At 40.3% G+C, this 16983-nt stretch overlaps 1 protein-coding gene across 3 annotated transcripts in view; it reads right to left on the reverse strand.

The window, feature by feature from the left end:
• The window catches only part of Vps13c (vacuolar protein sorting 13 homolog C), a 162430-nt gene that overhangs the window by 118065 nt on the left and 27382 nt on the right, over window positions 1-16983 (reverse strand). For 2 of the 3 annotated variants that reach the window (XM_075965365.1, XM_075965367.1), the window contains exons 7-14: window positions 14474-14539; window positions 14104-14213; window positions 11113-11172; window positions 8875-8934; window positions 7298-7378; window positions 6514-6571; window positions 4385-4512; window positions 2454-2560 (exon numbers count right to left, since the gene is read on the reverse strand). In XM_075965365.1, coding sequence (XP_075821480.1) covers window positions 2454-2560; window positions 4385-4512; window positions 6514-6571; window positions 7298-7378; window positions 8875-8934; window positions 11113-11172; window positions 14104-14213; window positions 14474-14539 — 670 coding nt within the window. The remainder of the gene's footprint in view (window positions 1-2453; window positions 2561-4384; window positions 4513-6513; window positions 6572-7297; window positions 7379-8874; window positions 8935-11112; window positions 11173-14103; window positions 14214-14473; window positions 14540-16983) is intronic. The other variant, XM_075965366.1, reaches the window with a different exon arrangement.

Genomic DNA, 16983 nt, shown 5'->3' on the forward strand with positions numbered 1-16983 from the left:
TTCACCAGCCAATAACTCCAACAGTAACACTACAAGCCACCAGTACAACTCTCTGACCTACACAGAGGAGCAAAGAAACACTCCAAGAAGAGGATTTGCCAAAGCCAACACACAAAGGCACAAAATGATACGTGTGGAAAGCTGTACAGTCATGCTGGACAGCAACTTTTTGCTAAAAGGAAGACCACATACAGCACAATGACTTCACACAATTATATTTACTATCTTGGGATGTCATAGCTATCTTAGTTCACACTGCATGATGCCCACACAACCAGGAAAAGCATTTCACATAATACACTATTTCATATAACTCCGCTTTAAGTTATATAAGTAAGAGGGCCAGGGAGCCAGACCAGAGCCATAACAGGTTTCAAATAGCCCCTGCCAAGGATCAGGCCTTTGTTTCAGTTTGCTGCAAGTGGCTGGAGCTGAGCAAGCAATTCTCGGAAAACCACAGCACAGGAGCAACCAATCAGCAAGAGGCCCACAGCCTTCTGTTAGCTCAGCAGACTATCAGAGCCTCCTGCTAGCTAAAGATAGCTTTCCCTACCCTGCTGTTGGAAAGTCCCTGAACACTAGAGCCACCTACCAATCAATCAGCCCCAGACTAATCTCCCTCCCTGGAATTCCCCTAGCCTGGTTTAAAAGCCCACAAGCCGCTCCATCAGTCGCCATCTTGCCATCCCTGAATGCAGGTATTTTTGTTTTCAAAATAAACGCTCTTGTTGATTGCATAAATGGATGATGGTCTTTTGTGGAGCTTCTCCCGGACCCTAACATATGGTGCATTGGCTGGGAAGTCCCCCAGAGCCCCTTAACATATGAGTGCCCTTTGTTTTGGTCTATCATTGTTCTGTCACTCTGGTCCATGTTCTGTGTTTCTTTCTCCAGGAGGCTCAAGCTAACTGAATCTGAAGGCTGGGGTTTCGACAGATGGACGCAATAGAGACACCTCCACCTCATGGGCCAGGAAACATCCCAGACCTACCTGGGAGGGACAGAAGGTTCCTTTGGTTGAACCCATAAGTGGATCGCTCCCGCAGCAAATGGAACTCCCCAGGGAGATATGCCATCAGCTATCCCTGGCTTCTTTGTTGGTTTTGTTTTGTTGTGTGACATACCAGTACATTTCTGTTAGTGTTATTTTACGTCTTTCTATCTGTAGCGTTACCTCATCACTTCTCATAGGAGTAGGCCAGTCAAACTCAACTTCCTCCCTTGTGTCTTATTTTGGACCATTCCAAGGACTTTGAGGCCCAAGCCTGGGTATGATGGGGCAGCAGGGAAAAACTTACTACGGTTGCTAAGCTGCTGCAGCACTGTGGGACATTTTAGCAGGGGCCTTTGTGGGGCTTCTCCAGAACCCTAACACAGGCTGTGTTCTACTGAAGATAATTTTGAATCCACGTGGATGACTGACAAGACTTTTTAAAACATGCTCAAAGTCTTGAACACTAAGATAAAACTTTGAGAATCCAGAAGCAGAATATAAAGAAGGCATTTGTGAGGAGAAAAAAGAAAAATCAAAAGTAGCAAAGACAGAAAAGATCTCTCTTTCATTATTGTTTTGGAAGAGTCTAGACAACTGTTGCAAGGAACCACTTGTTCGTCCCGCCCACCCAGAACCAAAATAATCACACAGAAACCGTATTAATTAAATCACTGCTTGGCCCATTAGCTCTAGCTTCTTATTGGCTAGCTCTTACATCTTAGTTTAACCCATCTCCATTAATCTGTGCATCAACACAAGGTTGTGGCCTACCAGCAAAGTTTCAGCACGTCTATCTCCAGCAGCAGCGGCTGCATGGCATCTCTCTGACTCCACCCTTCTTTCTCCCAGCATTCAGTCCAGTCCTCTCTGCCTACCTAAGTTCTGCCCTATCAACAAGCCAAGGCAGTTTCTTTATTCATTAGTGGTAGTCACAGCACACAGAGGGGACTCCCACATCAGACAACTAGACTCTAAAAGTTTCTTAACTCTAAATGCCTGAAATATATGATTATTCATTTCTCATAAAATGAAGATGACTCAGTGGTCCATGTATTTCATAAGCAAGTTCAAGTACCTGAGTTTGCATCCCCATAATGCATGTAAAAGTTGGGCTCATTGGTGCACATCTATAGTCCCAGTGCTAAGGGAAAGAAGGTGGAACGAAAAAGTAGAGATCAGGAGCTTGCTGGCCAGCCAGTAGAGCTGAGATGGGAGAGTTCCAAATTCAGTGAGAGACTGTCTCAAAAATCAGAGGTGGAGAATAGAGAAGCTACTGAGGAAGACATTACTATCAACCTCCAGTCTCCAAACAGTCAGCTGGCAAGCACAACTTCGCATCTACAACACATGTGCAAACACACACACACACAGAGAGAGAGAGAGAGACAGACAGACAGACAGACGGACGAACGGACAGACAGAGAATAATTTTAAATAAAAACAACGAATTCTAACTTACCATTGCCGACAATTGGTGTGAAGTGGTAAGCAAGGTTTGTACTTCCTATATGGTACATTTCTAACCATATAATCCAGCGACTCCAAAAAGTCAATCATGCTTAAGTACTAGTGAGACAAGATCAAATTAGGTTTGTTACAGTGAACATGCAAATAAAAATTAGATCTGCATCTCTTTTTCTAGAGGGCCCCAAAATCTATTAATAATTCAATAATCAACCACCTATACCTGATTAAACCTGAGATTATCAATTAGAAATTAAAGCACAATATTTTAAGTTTTTCTATAAAGAAAACTGTGCTGGTATTCAAACTGTCACATGACCTATAATAAACTTTTTTCAGATACTCTGAAATGAGAAATAAATGCGTATCTTGGCAACAGTGAAATGGAGTGTCTCCTAGTATTGATTGTATTTGTGTTTCTAAACCTGCCCACTTTCCTCTGGACCTTCATCTTTGCCACAGCTATAGGAGCTGACTCCCCATCTGCTCCAGAAAATCGATACATAACTAAGCAAGATGAAGCTATTTAAGCTCTTGCTTTACTACAAACACAACTTTGTGCTGTGTAAGCCTGACAAACAGTTCAAATGAAGAGAAATAGACAAGGAACGGATGAGAATGGTCACAGTTGAGACAAAAAAAAAATCTGGCTTCCTTTGAAGTTTCCTCAACACAGTTCTACCTGAGGGTTACTTGAGAAATGTGTCTAACCTAAACTTCAACAATAAACTACATCCCAGATTTCAAAGCCATAAAGGAGAAATGATACAAAATACCTAGTTACAATTTATATTCACAATTCTATGAAGTAAAATTATAGAACATTAAGTAAAATAGATTATTGAGGTTTATATTAAGCTACACATTTATAATCCTAGCACTGAGACAGGAGGATTACTGCAAGTTTAAAGCCATCCTGGGCTATATAGTGAGTTCTGGACCAGGCAAGAATAAACAGATGAAAAATAATTATTTTCCCTTTTGGTAATGAAGCTATTAGAAAAATCTAGAGCAACAAAGGCCATTTACATTCTACTTATTAGAGAACATTAAACTAAAAGCCCAGGCATCAACACTTCTTTTCCTCTCAATTCAAGTCTCCAGGGCTGCTACCCAAATCCTCCAAGGTTATAAAACTTAGAAAACCAACACTGAAAACCGAAGGAATGGTACTTGCATGTCTGCTATTAGAAACTGAGACAATGGGGTTGGAAAGATGAGTTGTTGGGAACAGGGGCTGCTCTAATCTGCAAAGGACCTGGGTTTAATTCCAGTACCCACGTGGCAGCTCATAACCCCAATAGCTCCAGTTCCAAAGAACCCAACACCCTCACCTCATCTCCCTGGGCTCATATATTCACAGAGCTTTACACAGAATATCTAAATAGAAATAAATTAATAAATAAAGGTTTAAAAAAACTAAAAAGGTGGCAAGATGACCCAGGGATAAAATGTTGGTTCCAAGCCTGACAACCTAAGTTAAATCCGCAGAGCCTACAAGGTAGAGGGAGAAAACTGACTCTTTCAGGTGGCTCTCCAACCCCATATCCATGCACACGTGTACACACACACACACACAAAGTCTAAAAGATGAGAAGAGAAAATGAGAGTAGAAAAGCACACTAAATGTCTCCTATAATTATGAATTAAGAGAAAATATCATTCTCTACAGTTTAATAAGATTAAATATCATTTGTGAAAAGAGTCAGATTAATGGAAACCATTTGTCTGAAATTTCTCTTTTAAGTCTCCCACACCCCGTTTTTTTTTGGGGGGGGAGTTGTTGTTGTTTTTGGGGGGGAGGGTGGTACCAAAGGTCAACAGAATGAAAGTACCCCCAGACCATAGAGAATGACCAATGACAAGGACAACTGGAAATCGGGATTCAAAGCTGATTAAAGCCAGAGTTATCAGAGGGAACCTTACCTGGGGCTTCGTCAGCTCAATGGCAATATTCTGTACTTCTACGTTCCCATCAAGTTTGGGTGTTTTGAGCTCTGATTCTGCACAGGGATTCATGTAGAGCTTTGCAGAGGCTGATATTGGCTGGAAAACTGACATCACATGGGAAGACATAAGGTATGTTTACATGCTCTTGACTGTGAACAGCTGAGAATAATTATGAGAATGTTGCACTTTGATAGTAAAAAAGTAAATGATACCATGTACACGTAAAAAAAATTACTATCAAGAAATGTGCAAGGCATCTGAACTCACAGAGAGAGTAGCAGCGTGCACAGGGCCTGCACAGGTCCAAGCCGGATGAGAGGGGGAAGAGGACATGATTTCCCATCCCTAACCAAGAAGCTACCTCCAACTGATGACTTCACAAGAAGGAAAAGGAGTCTTGCTGGGTATACAAACCACACTTAAGGACAAGCCCCATGCCCAGCAGTAGATAGCCAACACAAAACTAACTCACTGGTATTTTTGGAGGTTTATTTTTGTCTCATTATGCTTTGTCTGGGCTTTTTTTTTTTAACCTTACTAGTTTTTTGTTTATATATTACAGCTTTCAAGTCTGCATTTTTATGGTTGTTCTGGGAGTGCCTGGATCTCTGCATGTGTGTATGTGTGCTTCTCATGCTGCTTCTTTTTTTGTTGATTTTCTTTCTCTGTTTTGTTCTATTCTGGTTTGTTTGTTTTTGTATTTGCCTGTTTTCTAAAGAGGGAGAAAGAAGGCGTGAAGTTGGATAGATGAGGATACAGAGAGTATCTGCAAAGGGATGAGGGACAGAAAACAGTGATCAGATTATACTGCATGAAAAAATCTATTTCAGTTTTAAAAGAGGGAAAGACAGAGACACAGAAAAAGAGAGAGAGAGAGAGAGATATACAAGAATTCGCCTTATCTGTGTAAAACAAATTAGGGAGCTCACTGGCTAAACCCAATCTCCCTAGAGTTAAATGGTGTCATGTGATCCCAGGAAAGGTGTATATGGAATACAGACAGTCCCTGTCTAAAACTGGGTTTCTCTGTGATTTAATAATTTATTGTTCATTTAAAATATTAAAACAAGGAGAGAAATAAAATTGAATTTCTGTCTTAGTCTTTGACAAAATTTAGAAACAGAAACATAAATAAAATCATCCCAGGAAACAAATTATCAGTACACTGTTTTCAAACTGATCATACACAGACAACTTTGAGAAAAACTAAAAATACTCTTGAGGTTGAGTGACAGCAAAAACAAAAAGTCTACTCGGGATGATGACTATAAATAGTATCAAAGCTATATAGATGTATTACCTTATGGTACTTGCAATTTGCATTAGATTGTATAACATTCTAACTGACTTATATCATTCATAAATGCCTGAGAATTAAGTTGCACATTCTCTGAACTAGTTATCATCAATGGAACTAAATTTTTTTATAAACTGGGAGCAGTTTAAAATGTCATTACTTGAGTGTACGAACATAAACAGAAAGCGCCATCATCTAATGGCAACGAGCTACGCAGGACAGGAAGAAAACCACGGAGGACCAGGACAATTTGAAATGTAGAAAGAAATGGACATGGAAGTTAGGAATGATTACAAAGAATTACAAAGTTCACTGAATAAAAACAAACTAACAAAACTGAAGGGGGGGGAGCGGAGGCAATAAACAAAGGAGAAGTTGCCAATAAACTATACAAAGTTCACTTTAAAAAATATCCAGTGTGATTGGCTTACACTGCTAGAGGTGACCTGAATACCACAAACCCAAAGACTCCAAAAGGGAGAGAGGAGAAAAGAGAAAAGGAGGAAGCGAGGAAGCAAGAGGGGGAGACTGAAGGAAGATAAGCGAGAGGGAGAGGGCCTCACCTACAAAACAAAGAACCTTAACGAGATAGGAGAAAGCACAGAGGTGGAAGGGGGTGGGCTGCAGGTGAGACCCCTCCCCACACATGCAGGACAGTATGGTTACAGTCCAGTAACCATAAGGAGCTACTACTGAAACCTACATGTTGTATAGTCAAATACCATAAAATTAATGCATTCTGTTTGTCAAAGTGACTTCATTTAGCCCTCCATGTCTCTTCTTTAAATCAACTCCCCTTGGTACTCACTGTACTGATGATCTGGGGGGATGTTTCTACTGGTAAGAATTTCACGCTTCAGTTGATCCTAAAGAGATTTAAGTTGAGAATGAAAGAGAAATACATACTTATCCACATATATAAAAAAAATTACAGAATGGTTCTCACATCAGTACCTTTACTGCTCTCTTTGCAACAACTCGTCCATAAGAAAAATCCAAAGCATAAATGTATAGGTGTTTTTCTTTACAATACGGACACAAAGACCTAACTATCTCGGAATGTAAGTATGCTCCTCTCTGTGAGAACCACCCAAACAGATACATAGCCACAAAGTCCTAGTAGGGGCTGAGTTCGTCCAAGTGTTTCTGGAGTCCTACCCCCTCCTCTAACTGAAGACATGAGACCCTGGCTCAGTACACTGAAACATTGAATCTCTCATCCACCCTGTAGGAAGTCATCATCACAGCTACTTAAACACTTGTAGGACATGCGTGTCCCGGGTCTGACAGGTGACATTGTCACAACACTCCTAATCCTTACAGGAAACAGTATATTAAGAATGCCACCAAAATAAGTATGAACAACCTCAGAGGACTCTGTAAAGGGCTCCCCTGTCTGTCACTGTCGAGTAAATGGTTTCAAAAAGATCTTCAGACTCACAATGGTCTTCCGAAGAGACAGGTGGAGTTGAAGTGTTTTCACACCTATGTTTTGGTGACAGGCCAGTTAAACAAATGACTGACAGCCTGACCTCCCTTCCAAACACACTTTCGGTGTATAGTTAGCGTTTCAAGGCAGAGACTGAAATTACCAAGATTTGCTCCCTGGATCCATGGTAAGACATGCAGCAGCCGACATTCCAGTAGGCACTGAGACTGTCAAGTTTCACAAGCTATGCAAGAAAAATGAAAGTGGTACATCAGCATTCAACAACTGCCCTCATACTCACTGAAATGCTGGACTTAAGAAAATATGCAAATTCATAGGACTGTTTAAGTTCAGCATTTGCTAAACTGTGTTTCTGGGAACACATTTTCAGGAGATTCACATTCAATCAATTCCCAAATAGTAAGACTTGAGCATCTAGCACATTGTTTTGCTAGATAAGAAAACACAAGCTCCCTCCTGCAGTTATCAATGGCTGCCCTGGGGAGGACTGTGGGAAAGGAGCCTGTGGTCAATAAGGCAGGGAAGGCTCCAGACTGGCTGATATCACTCCCGGGGAACCACCATGCTTAGGAGCCATGTCAAGCACTGAGAAGTCCTGCAGTTAAACACAGAGCACACATAGGCTCAGTTATGCACAAGATGGTGCTTAACCAGTTCTCTTGCCTGACCACAAATTATTCTTTCCACATCTAACACCTCAATTACCTAGTCTTTCATAAAATACCATTTGGGGACGTTGCTTGTATCCAGACCCTTCACTTGAGGAATGAAGAACCTAAACTTCACCGTAGATAAGTCATGCAGCAAAAGTTTAATCCAAACCGGATCGTGGACTTTTTCCACCCCTGACTCACCTTCACTAACAAACTCTAAAGATCCAAGGCATCTAGGTCTCACTTGGTCACTCAGATTGAACACCATGTTCTCTAATGACCTAACTTTGCCAAGGAATGCATCAACCCTCTGATAGTCAACACGTCTTATGTTTCTGCTTTAGGAGGTGGACTATTAAACACTCAATCGGTATGAAATACCTAATTCTGTCAAAGGCAACAAGTGCTAATTTAGAATCCAGAAATATGTTGTTTAACAAATTGATTATGACAGACAATTTAAAACATAATATCTACTCTTTTAAATTCAAGAGTGTTCATATGTAGATCACCCAGATTCCTGATTGGCTAAAATTTAGAATCAAACAGCAATAATCCCATAAATTGGATGCCTTAAGGTTAAACATATGTAGACTATCACACTGCGAGACACTGTCCGGGATGCCTGAGATTGCATACACAATATTGCCTGGCATGCCACTTGCTACTTTTATCATAAATACAAAGGTTTCCTCTACGTTTTATATGGCAAAAGCAGTTACCGAGAATTGGATCATTTCCTATACACCAAATGTGCTGCTTGTTCTTCCTCTCACCCTCTCCTGAAGTTTCTGAGGGTTTAGGTGTGCTACTTTTGAACACATCTTAAAATGTACTTAATGACACTTTTGCAGAGTTTGCATTAAAATGACTGCTGACACTTTGTGGCCAAAGCGAAAGCAGACACCTCTCCATGTTGGCTCCAGTAGCTGGACTCCAACGTCACTGCTCCACCCTACCATCTGGCTGAACAGATATTCCAGCACTTAAAGATCTTATCTTCGTGAGTGCAAAAATTGATCCCCCGTAAGAAATTCTAAAACCTTATATATGAAAAATATAATACCTTATATATAATTTTTTCTGCTTCATTTAAAATGCAAGGAGTCCAGTGTTCATTGGTCGTCTAAAAAGAAAAGAAGGTCAACTCTTATGAAGCAGTACATGTCATCTAACAGTCTAGTATCTGTAAGCAATAACCGAGTAATTTAGAAAGAAAAGTGGCCAGCCAGATGGCTCAGTGGGTAAAAGCACTGGCCACCAAGCCTAACAACTTGAACTCAACACCAGGACCCATATGGTAGAAGGGGACAACAGACTCATACGAGTTGCCCTCTGACACACACACACACCAATTTGCAAAATAAACATTATTTTTTAAAAATTTAAGTTACTAGGTAATATCAGATAATGCTAGCTGTTTATCTATATATTTATATGACAAAATCAAAGAAGCAATGAAAATTAAAATTGCAGAAATTCCAATTCAACTAGGCTCCTCTATTTAGAAAAATTATTACTGGGTTACTATATGTCAGAAGTCATAAACATGAATAAAAGCTGGTGTGTGCCTTGTGAAGAAGGTTGCAGAGCAAGCCAGTTGTCAGGACGGTTGACGAGTACTAGCATCCACCAGGCGGGCTTTACTAAAGACTACTTAAGAACGATTTCATAAGCAGAAGCATCAGGAGGCACTGAGTGGGAGTCAGACACAGAGAGCAGACAGTTCTCAACAAGCCTGGCTGGAAAGACGGCAGGGAAACAAAGGTGGTTAGAGAGTCTGGTTGGGAATGGAAAGTTAAGCAGGGCCTTTTAAATCTTATGTGTGAGGAAGAGACAAGAATGTTGAAGACCTGCGTGACAGCACACACCTTTAAGCCTAGCACTCAAGGAGGCAGAGGCAGGAGGACCTTTATGAGTTCAAGGCCAGCCTGGTCTACCTCGTGAGTTCCAAGTCAGCCAGAGCTACATAGTGAGACTGTCTCAAAAAAAAAAAAAGTATTTGACTGCTTATGAAAAGATGTAAGAAAAGAGAAAAGAAAGTTGCTCTAGAAGAGAATAACAGAAAGCAGGAGAAATGAAGATTCCTGGGGTCATGGGAAAAACCAGACCCTGTGCAAACACTGAAGATCTAACATGGAAGTAAGGGTATTCCTGGGAAGATGGAAGGAGGAACAGCGTGCTCACAAGAGGCAACGGGCTTCCTTTCACCTGTAACACCCCAGCAGCTGGAAAGGACATAACTGAGTCAGACAAGCAGCCACGCACAGGCTTTAGACAGACTCGATCTCAACAAACACAAGGAGGTAGGTCTCTGAATTAGCGGAAAGTGGAGTTTAGCTAGAAGCCTAGCTCGGTACCTGGAAAGATAACATGCTACGGATCCTGACACAGCAGAACAGGGAGCATAGGAGGGGCTGAAAAGCTCCAAGAAGGAAGGAAAAACAAACAGCAAAGGTAGGATACTCTCTTGTATGGGTTCCGAAACCTGAGCAGAATTACCAGGCTGGCAAAGGGAACAGTGAAACAGGCAATTAAAACCTGAGCACAGACTCTGAGCACAGACGCGGAACTCGCAACAGCACATAGTGAGGAGGCCATCTGCAGTAGCAGCCCTGGCAGACCAGGCGGAGGAGACCCCTAGCACTTTTGTTTTGTTAGATGTTCAAAGTTAACTTGGATGCTGTTTGTGAACACACAATTAGGCTAACTTTTCTGAATCAATGATCTCTCTACCCTTAAGAACTCAGATTCTGGTCTTTCAGAATACTCTGTTTTATCAAAAGCTACTTCATGTCCCCAACCATGTTTCTTATCATTTAGTTACTTAGAACAGTAAAAGATCCACTCTGGAGGATATGCATACCCTCTTTCATTTAAGAGATTGAACAGAAAATAATCTATATTATGAATGTATTATGAAATATTTAATCAAAATGAGTAACTTAACACATTCGGTGCCTCACACACACACACATTTTTGTCTACTTTTTGAGATCCTACAAAATAATACCAAGTATGAGTTCGGAACACTACACAGTTCCTTCCCCATGTGTGTAAGGTGCACTATTCATTTCTTCTAAATGATTTAACATTTGTTATGTGGAAGCATTAAAGAAATCAAAGGAATTACTAAATATGACCGCATCACTGAAAATGGGAACCTGTAGCAAATATGCAGCAAGGGAATTCTTCAGAAACGCAAAAGCTATTCAAAGCAACAATGTACCTCAGGCAATGCAGTTTACTTCAGAATATTAATACTTTACAGATCCCACAAAAACTTTTAACAAGCCAACATTACCAACAGACTAAATTCTCCCAAGGTGACACCAAATGAAAGCGGCCTTTCTGGATCAGTGACCTGCCAGAGAAGAAAGGGAGCATTAAAACATGAGACAGCATCTCCCCGAAATGTGGTCAGCCCAGAACACATGTCCATACAAACAATACCAGATGGATTCAGGGGTAGTTTGTGTTTTTGTGTAACTAAAAATAAGAATTTAAAAAGAAGAAGTTGTTAATTTGAGACAAAGTGAGGGGAACACAGAGGGAGTCGGAGGAGGTGGGAGGGAGGGGTGGAGATTATGTAAATATAGTATTTGTGTATGCAATTCTCAGAAAATAAAATATTTAAATTAAAAATAAAATGCTAAGTTAATAATAAAAAATTATAAATAGTCAGCAGCTAGACACGTGTCTAGGAGGAAGTCACACAGCCCAAGGGACTTTCAAAGGAGGGAGAGGGGGCCCTGACACAGTCACGTGTCCACAGGAGTATCATGAGAGCACCAATGCTGCTAACTCGGTATTTTCCCAAAACTCTGAATTCCGACAACTAAGAAGCTCTGTAACTGTGACTGGTAGACTCCGATGTGTATCAGAATGTTCTTCACAGGCAGGTACAAGGAGGCATTACAAACAACAATTTCACCACTAAATGACTACTCCAACACTCGGATTTTCATCTTTGGAAACTTGAACCAACTTTATAGCCTTTTACTTCCCTTGATGCTTCAAAACTGCCTGGAAAGGGAAAATCCTAGGTTTTGGGTTTTGCTGGGGTTGTTTTTCTTGAGACAGGATCTCACCTGGACTTAAACTTTCAATCCTCCTATCTCAGTCCAGCTTTAGAATCTTAGTGCGTAATTTCCCAAGTCTATTATCTCAAATCTCCCAATATAAACTGCTTTTCTATCTCTGAACTTTGATATGTGATATAAACGGTGTTTAGCCTGTGCCATGACATGCATGATGTCATTGCCTGAGACTGCCGTAAGAGGTTCAAAAGCCACAGACAATTGTTTGCTTGTGATGGAGGCATGAACTACTAGAAAAGGAAGTGTAAATATTGTTCTAAGCCAAATGGAACTCCAGTCTTGTCACACGGACCCTTCTCAAACAGGAAGTACATGTGCATGCTCTGGGGTAGCTGGAAAGCACAAGCAGCTTCACAGATTTATCTGCAACTAATACCAATAAATATTTAATTTATATAAATAATAAGGAACTGTGCATGGTGTGCACACTTGTAATCCCTGCACTCAGTAGAGAGAGGCGAGCAGCCATGCTGTGTGTGTGTGGGGGGGGGGGGGGGGTGAAGGGGTGGAGAGAGGGAGGGAGACAGGGAGAAGGAAAAGATTTAGTCATCTTTTGATAACTACTTCAAAATAACTTCCAGCTCTTTCAGACGGGCCTCTGATACAGCCCAACTCCGCAGTGCTAAAAGACCGTAATTCCCCAAGGTCCATTTCTTACATCCCATATTTCTGATATGCTTCTAGATAAAATAATTAAGGCAACTAGCCTGAAAGACATGTGATATAAGAACTGTTCACACATTTAAACTTTCTTCCTTTTAGGCTATTGTACTGTATGTTGTCACAGGTGACATGTGCCACAGACACCAGTCTAGATATGACTGAGTGGACTCCTATGGATCTCTGTACATTTCGTATTAAATAAAAAGTCACATGACTTCCTAATTGTATTTTCAGGAGTGAGAAGCTTAGATAGATTCAAACTGAGGTTCTCATTCAATCGTATATCACTAGGATATACAGAGTGCAATGCGATGTTTCTATAACTGGGTTTGCTGTGGAGCACTGGAACCTGGGTCATTCACCTCACACACGAATAATTTCCTATTTCTCATAACCATCAGTCAACTATGCATTTGACCTTTTAGATACCAGGTACAGATATATAGATCTGGATATCTGTATGACATCATACAGTATTTTTCTCTGTAAAACTAGCTTATTTCAATTTTTTACACTCACCAGCTCCAGCCATATTGATGCGGATGACAGAACTGTCTGTTTTCAGGCCAAAAGTACTTCATTGTGGAAACATACAGTATTCTTGCTATCTGCTCACCTGCCTACTGCGTTTCAGCTGCTCCTGTATCTAGATTGTTGTGGACAGCGCTGTGGATGTCTCTTCAAGATGTTTCAGTTCAATTTATTTGGCCATATATCCAGAAATGGGTTGTGAATCTTATTGTATTCTTAATTTTGGATTTTGGGGGAAAGTACTCCAGTTGTAGCCTTTGCATTTGCACCTGCAGTAGTATAGCAACACCCCATTTCTCCACCCAGCTTTAGCAGGAACTCTTCCACTCCCGTGATACACAGAGCACAATGCTTTCCGGTTTATTTGTTATCAAAGTTCACTTTAATTCCTCCAGAAAGCCAAAAGATGAAGTGACGAGTAGAGTGCTATGTTTAATTTTGCTTTTCTCGATCTACAAATACGTCTTATGGAATAGTGTTACACAGAGAACCCAGGGAAGGGAACTAAAACCCTGTCTAACAGAATGCTTCCAGTCTAGTCAGAGCTTACGGTAAATTAGCAAGAGAATCCAAGCTGACTTGCATCACGACAGGCTTCAAAGCCACTGTGGGTGCACGAGCAGCTCAGGACCACTTCAGGGACAGGGAAGAAGCTCTAACTACTCTGCCTGCTGGCTGTCAATACCAACAGTCACTCCATCACCAATGTTTTGACAATATAAACATGAAATTCATTCCTTAAAGTTACATCATAACATGTACAACAAATAAACCACAAAGAACAGTTAACATGGTTTTACATGTAGTGGTTTTACGCTATATATATTTATGTATAGCCCGGCTAACATAGCCTCTTAGAAAAGGTCAAACACTGGCATATTTATAGAAGTGGCAATCTTAAATTTAAATTAGGTTCAAATAATCTTCAGACAAAATATCATAAGTTACAGAATATCATAAAACACATTTAATGACCAACTTAAAATACTGAAATCACTTACATCATCTTCATATTTAATGTGAATATCTGTGATTTTCACTTGAACATTTTTTATTACTTGAGTTGCCAATTTTTCCAAAAATGTATCTTTTTTTGCTTCTTTGGGCTTATCTATGGAAACAGAAAAACAAGAGCTCAAGACTCGCAGTTCTCACACACCTCAGAACCGACGGCCAAGGAGCGCGAACGCCACTACGTAATAGAAATTACAAGGTATTCTAGGGCCCTTTCTTAGGTTTATTTTAGAGTCTGACATACAGTTCCAACTTAAAATTCAGTTTTATATTTAAGCTGCACTTTACTGTTCATTTTACCTTTCAAGACAGAAATCAAGGTGTACAAACAGCACAAGGAGAACTGCGTGTACCTACCTTTGGAGCGATCAAGACCTTTAAAACGTTTCTTAAAATGTTTTTTGTGCTTTTTACGCTTACGTCCTTCTCAGTGGAAGCATTTTAGTGAGAAAAGGATAAAAGTCACGTTAGCAGACAAGAGGACAGAAAAGAAAATAAGAGAATTCTTCCTGACATCAAAGCTCAGTCACTTACCTCCGTCTACACTGACTGACCTACTTCAACACAAACACAAACTCACAAGCTTCCTTTACTAGAATAACACTTGGCAGTAAAAGAACAACCTTTAATCTAGAGAATAACTTGGCAGGAACAATTATACAAAATATGGATAAAATGTATCCATTCACAATGGTGTTTTAATGTTTACAGCTACACATTTACAGTGTTACTTTAAATTTAATTTACCAAAATACTGGAAATGTAATGATGATGATCTAAAAGCGTCGGGGAAAGGTTTTGAGCAATGTGTGGCAGGGACAGAGGAATACAAATGGGATGGATGGGTTGAGTGCTGATGGCCTCTCTAGATGACACCCTTCCCAAACAGAACTGTGCAATAGGCATGCTTTACAGCTCATAAAAGTATGAGGGCACAGGGCATAAAATAAACAGTATATTCAACTAGCAGTCATCCCTTTAAACTGCATCCTTTTTTATTTGACATTTTCATATTAACCAACACCTTTCTTACCCAATCTGTGAACGTTCTACTCAATGGACAGCCAAGCATCAGCTGTGACCTAAACTCCCTGGACATGCTCCTGACTCTGCCCCCATCCTCACCTTCTGCTAAAGGACCTTCTGCATTGTTACTACATCTAAAATACTAGTTGAGCCCATCAATTCTGTTGAAAATCATTTAAAGGCTCTCTGCAGCCTGCCAGATAAAATCAAATGTGCCTGCATGACACAGGCCTGATCCCTGTTACTCCTGCCAGTCATGCATCACAGGAAACAGCAGAAATATTAACTGTAATTACGAAACACACATAATAATGCCAATGCCTTCTGCCTCCCTACACATCATTCTGTAAACGAGCTGCCATCCTCAAACTCTTTACTGAGCAAACTTCTCGGCATCGCTACCTCATGTTCAACACTCCTGCCATGTGATTCACTGCCTGTGTGAAGCTTTTCAGAGTTCCTCTGAGCAGCCCAGGGCCTGTCCTCACACAAAAGTCTAATACACAGCGCAGGCACTGTATCCGCAGTTTTGCCTGATTCTCTTGCCAGTGAGCAAGAGGTTCCTATCCAGCAGGAGGCTTCCAAGGACAGAGACTCATATGTAAGCAAAAAGTACATAATATTGGTCTGTTCAAATGAATTAAAACATCTACATGTAGACATTATAACAAAATACATAAATATATTTGTATATAATTGCAAACTACTTTGTTTTGTTGTTATCTGCAAACTATTCTACCTTAAAAATTAAAATGTGAACTCGGATTACAAAAATAAACTCGAGTTTCCAGAAGAAAACACTTAGACACATAACAGAAGCTGGATAGCACAGACACCAACATTTTCTAAGACAGTCACAGTCCCTGACTCCACTCCATAAATAAACATGCAGAAAGACTTAGTTCTCAAGAAATACCACGTGTAAAAAAATAAGAAAGTCAGTGCTGTTCAGAAGCCATTCCACTCCAGGCCAAGCTGTTATCACTCTAGCTTCGAAACTGGTCTAGTCCCTGTCAGTTCTCCTGAAACCATTTTAAATCTACAAGAGTGCTACATAGTGATGAAAGTTCCTAATTAATATAATGAAGAATAAATTTAAGATTATCAAATACTCTACACAGTTCTCAAAAGCCTTTGGTCTCAGAAGCCTTTAATTCACATAAAACATGAGCAATCTAAAGAGATTTTAAGTAATATAGTCTAGAATTATTCATATTTATCATGCTGGAAATAAAAACATGAACTATTTTAATTCATTCAAAATAATATTAAACCATCACTTAATTACTTATAATTATGCACTATGTATATACATATCATATATGTATACACACATACATATATACATACAATTTAAAGTCACAGTGAGAAGAATCACGTGATTTCTCATGTTTACGAATCCCCTTAATTTAGTTGAAGATGGCTGGATTCACATATCTGGTTCTGGCTTCAGTCTGCTGAAATACATTGTTTTGACTGAAGTACATGAATGAAAATATGATTGCAAAGCAGACATGCAACAGGAAAAGAGAAGAGTGTTTCATGGTCTTTTGTGTAATTATGGGGAATGCACCCAAGTTCACTAAGTGGAGTTTCTCAGTTAGTTTTATAACCAGGCGAATTACAATCAGTGAGCCACCTCCCAATCACGTGGGCCTTCCATACACTCGTGCCTCACCGCCCACTGCTTATATGGAAATCATGCTGCAATGAGCAAGGTCGGGCTCCCTCAGGCTCAGTCTCATCCCTGTCTAACACAAGAGGCACATTTGCTGGAACCACCACCAGTCTCATGGGAAAGTCTGGCCATCCTGGATGGCTGTTAAGCTCAAGGTGGCAAA

This window comes from Microtus pennsylvanicus, chromosome 3 (genome assembly GCF_037038515.1).
Source record: "Microtus pennsylvanicus isolate mMicPen1 chromosome 3, mMicPen1.hap1, whole genome shotgun sequence".
Classification (NCBI taxonomy): Eukaryota; Metazoa; Chordata; class Mammalia; order Rodentia; family Cricetidae; genus Microtus; species Microtus pennsylvanicus.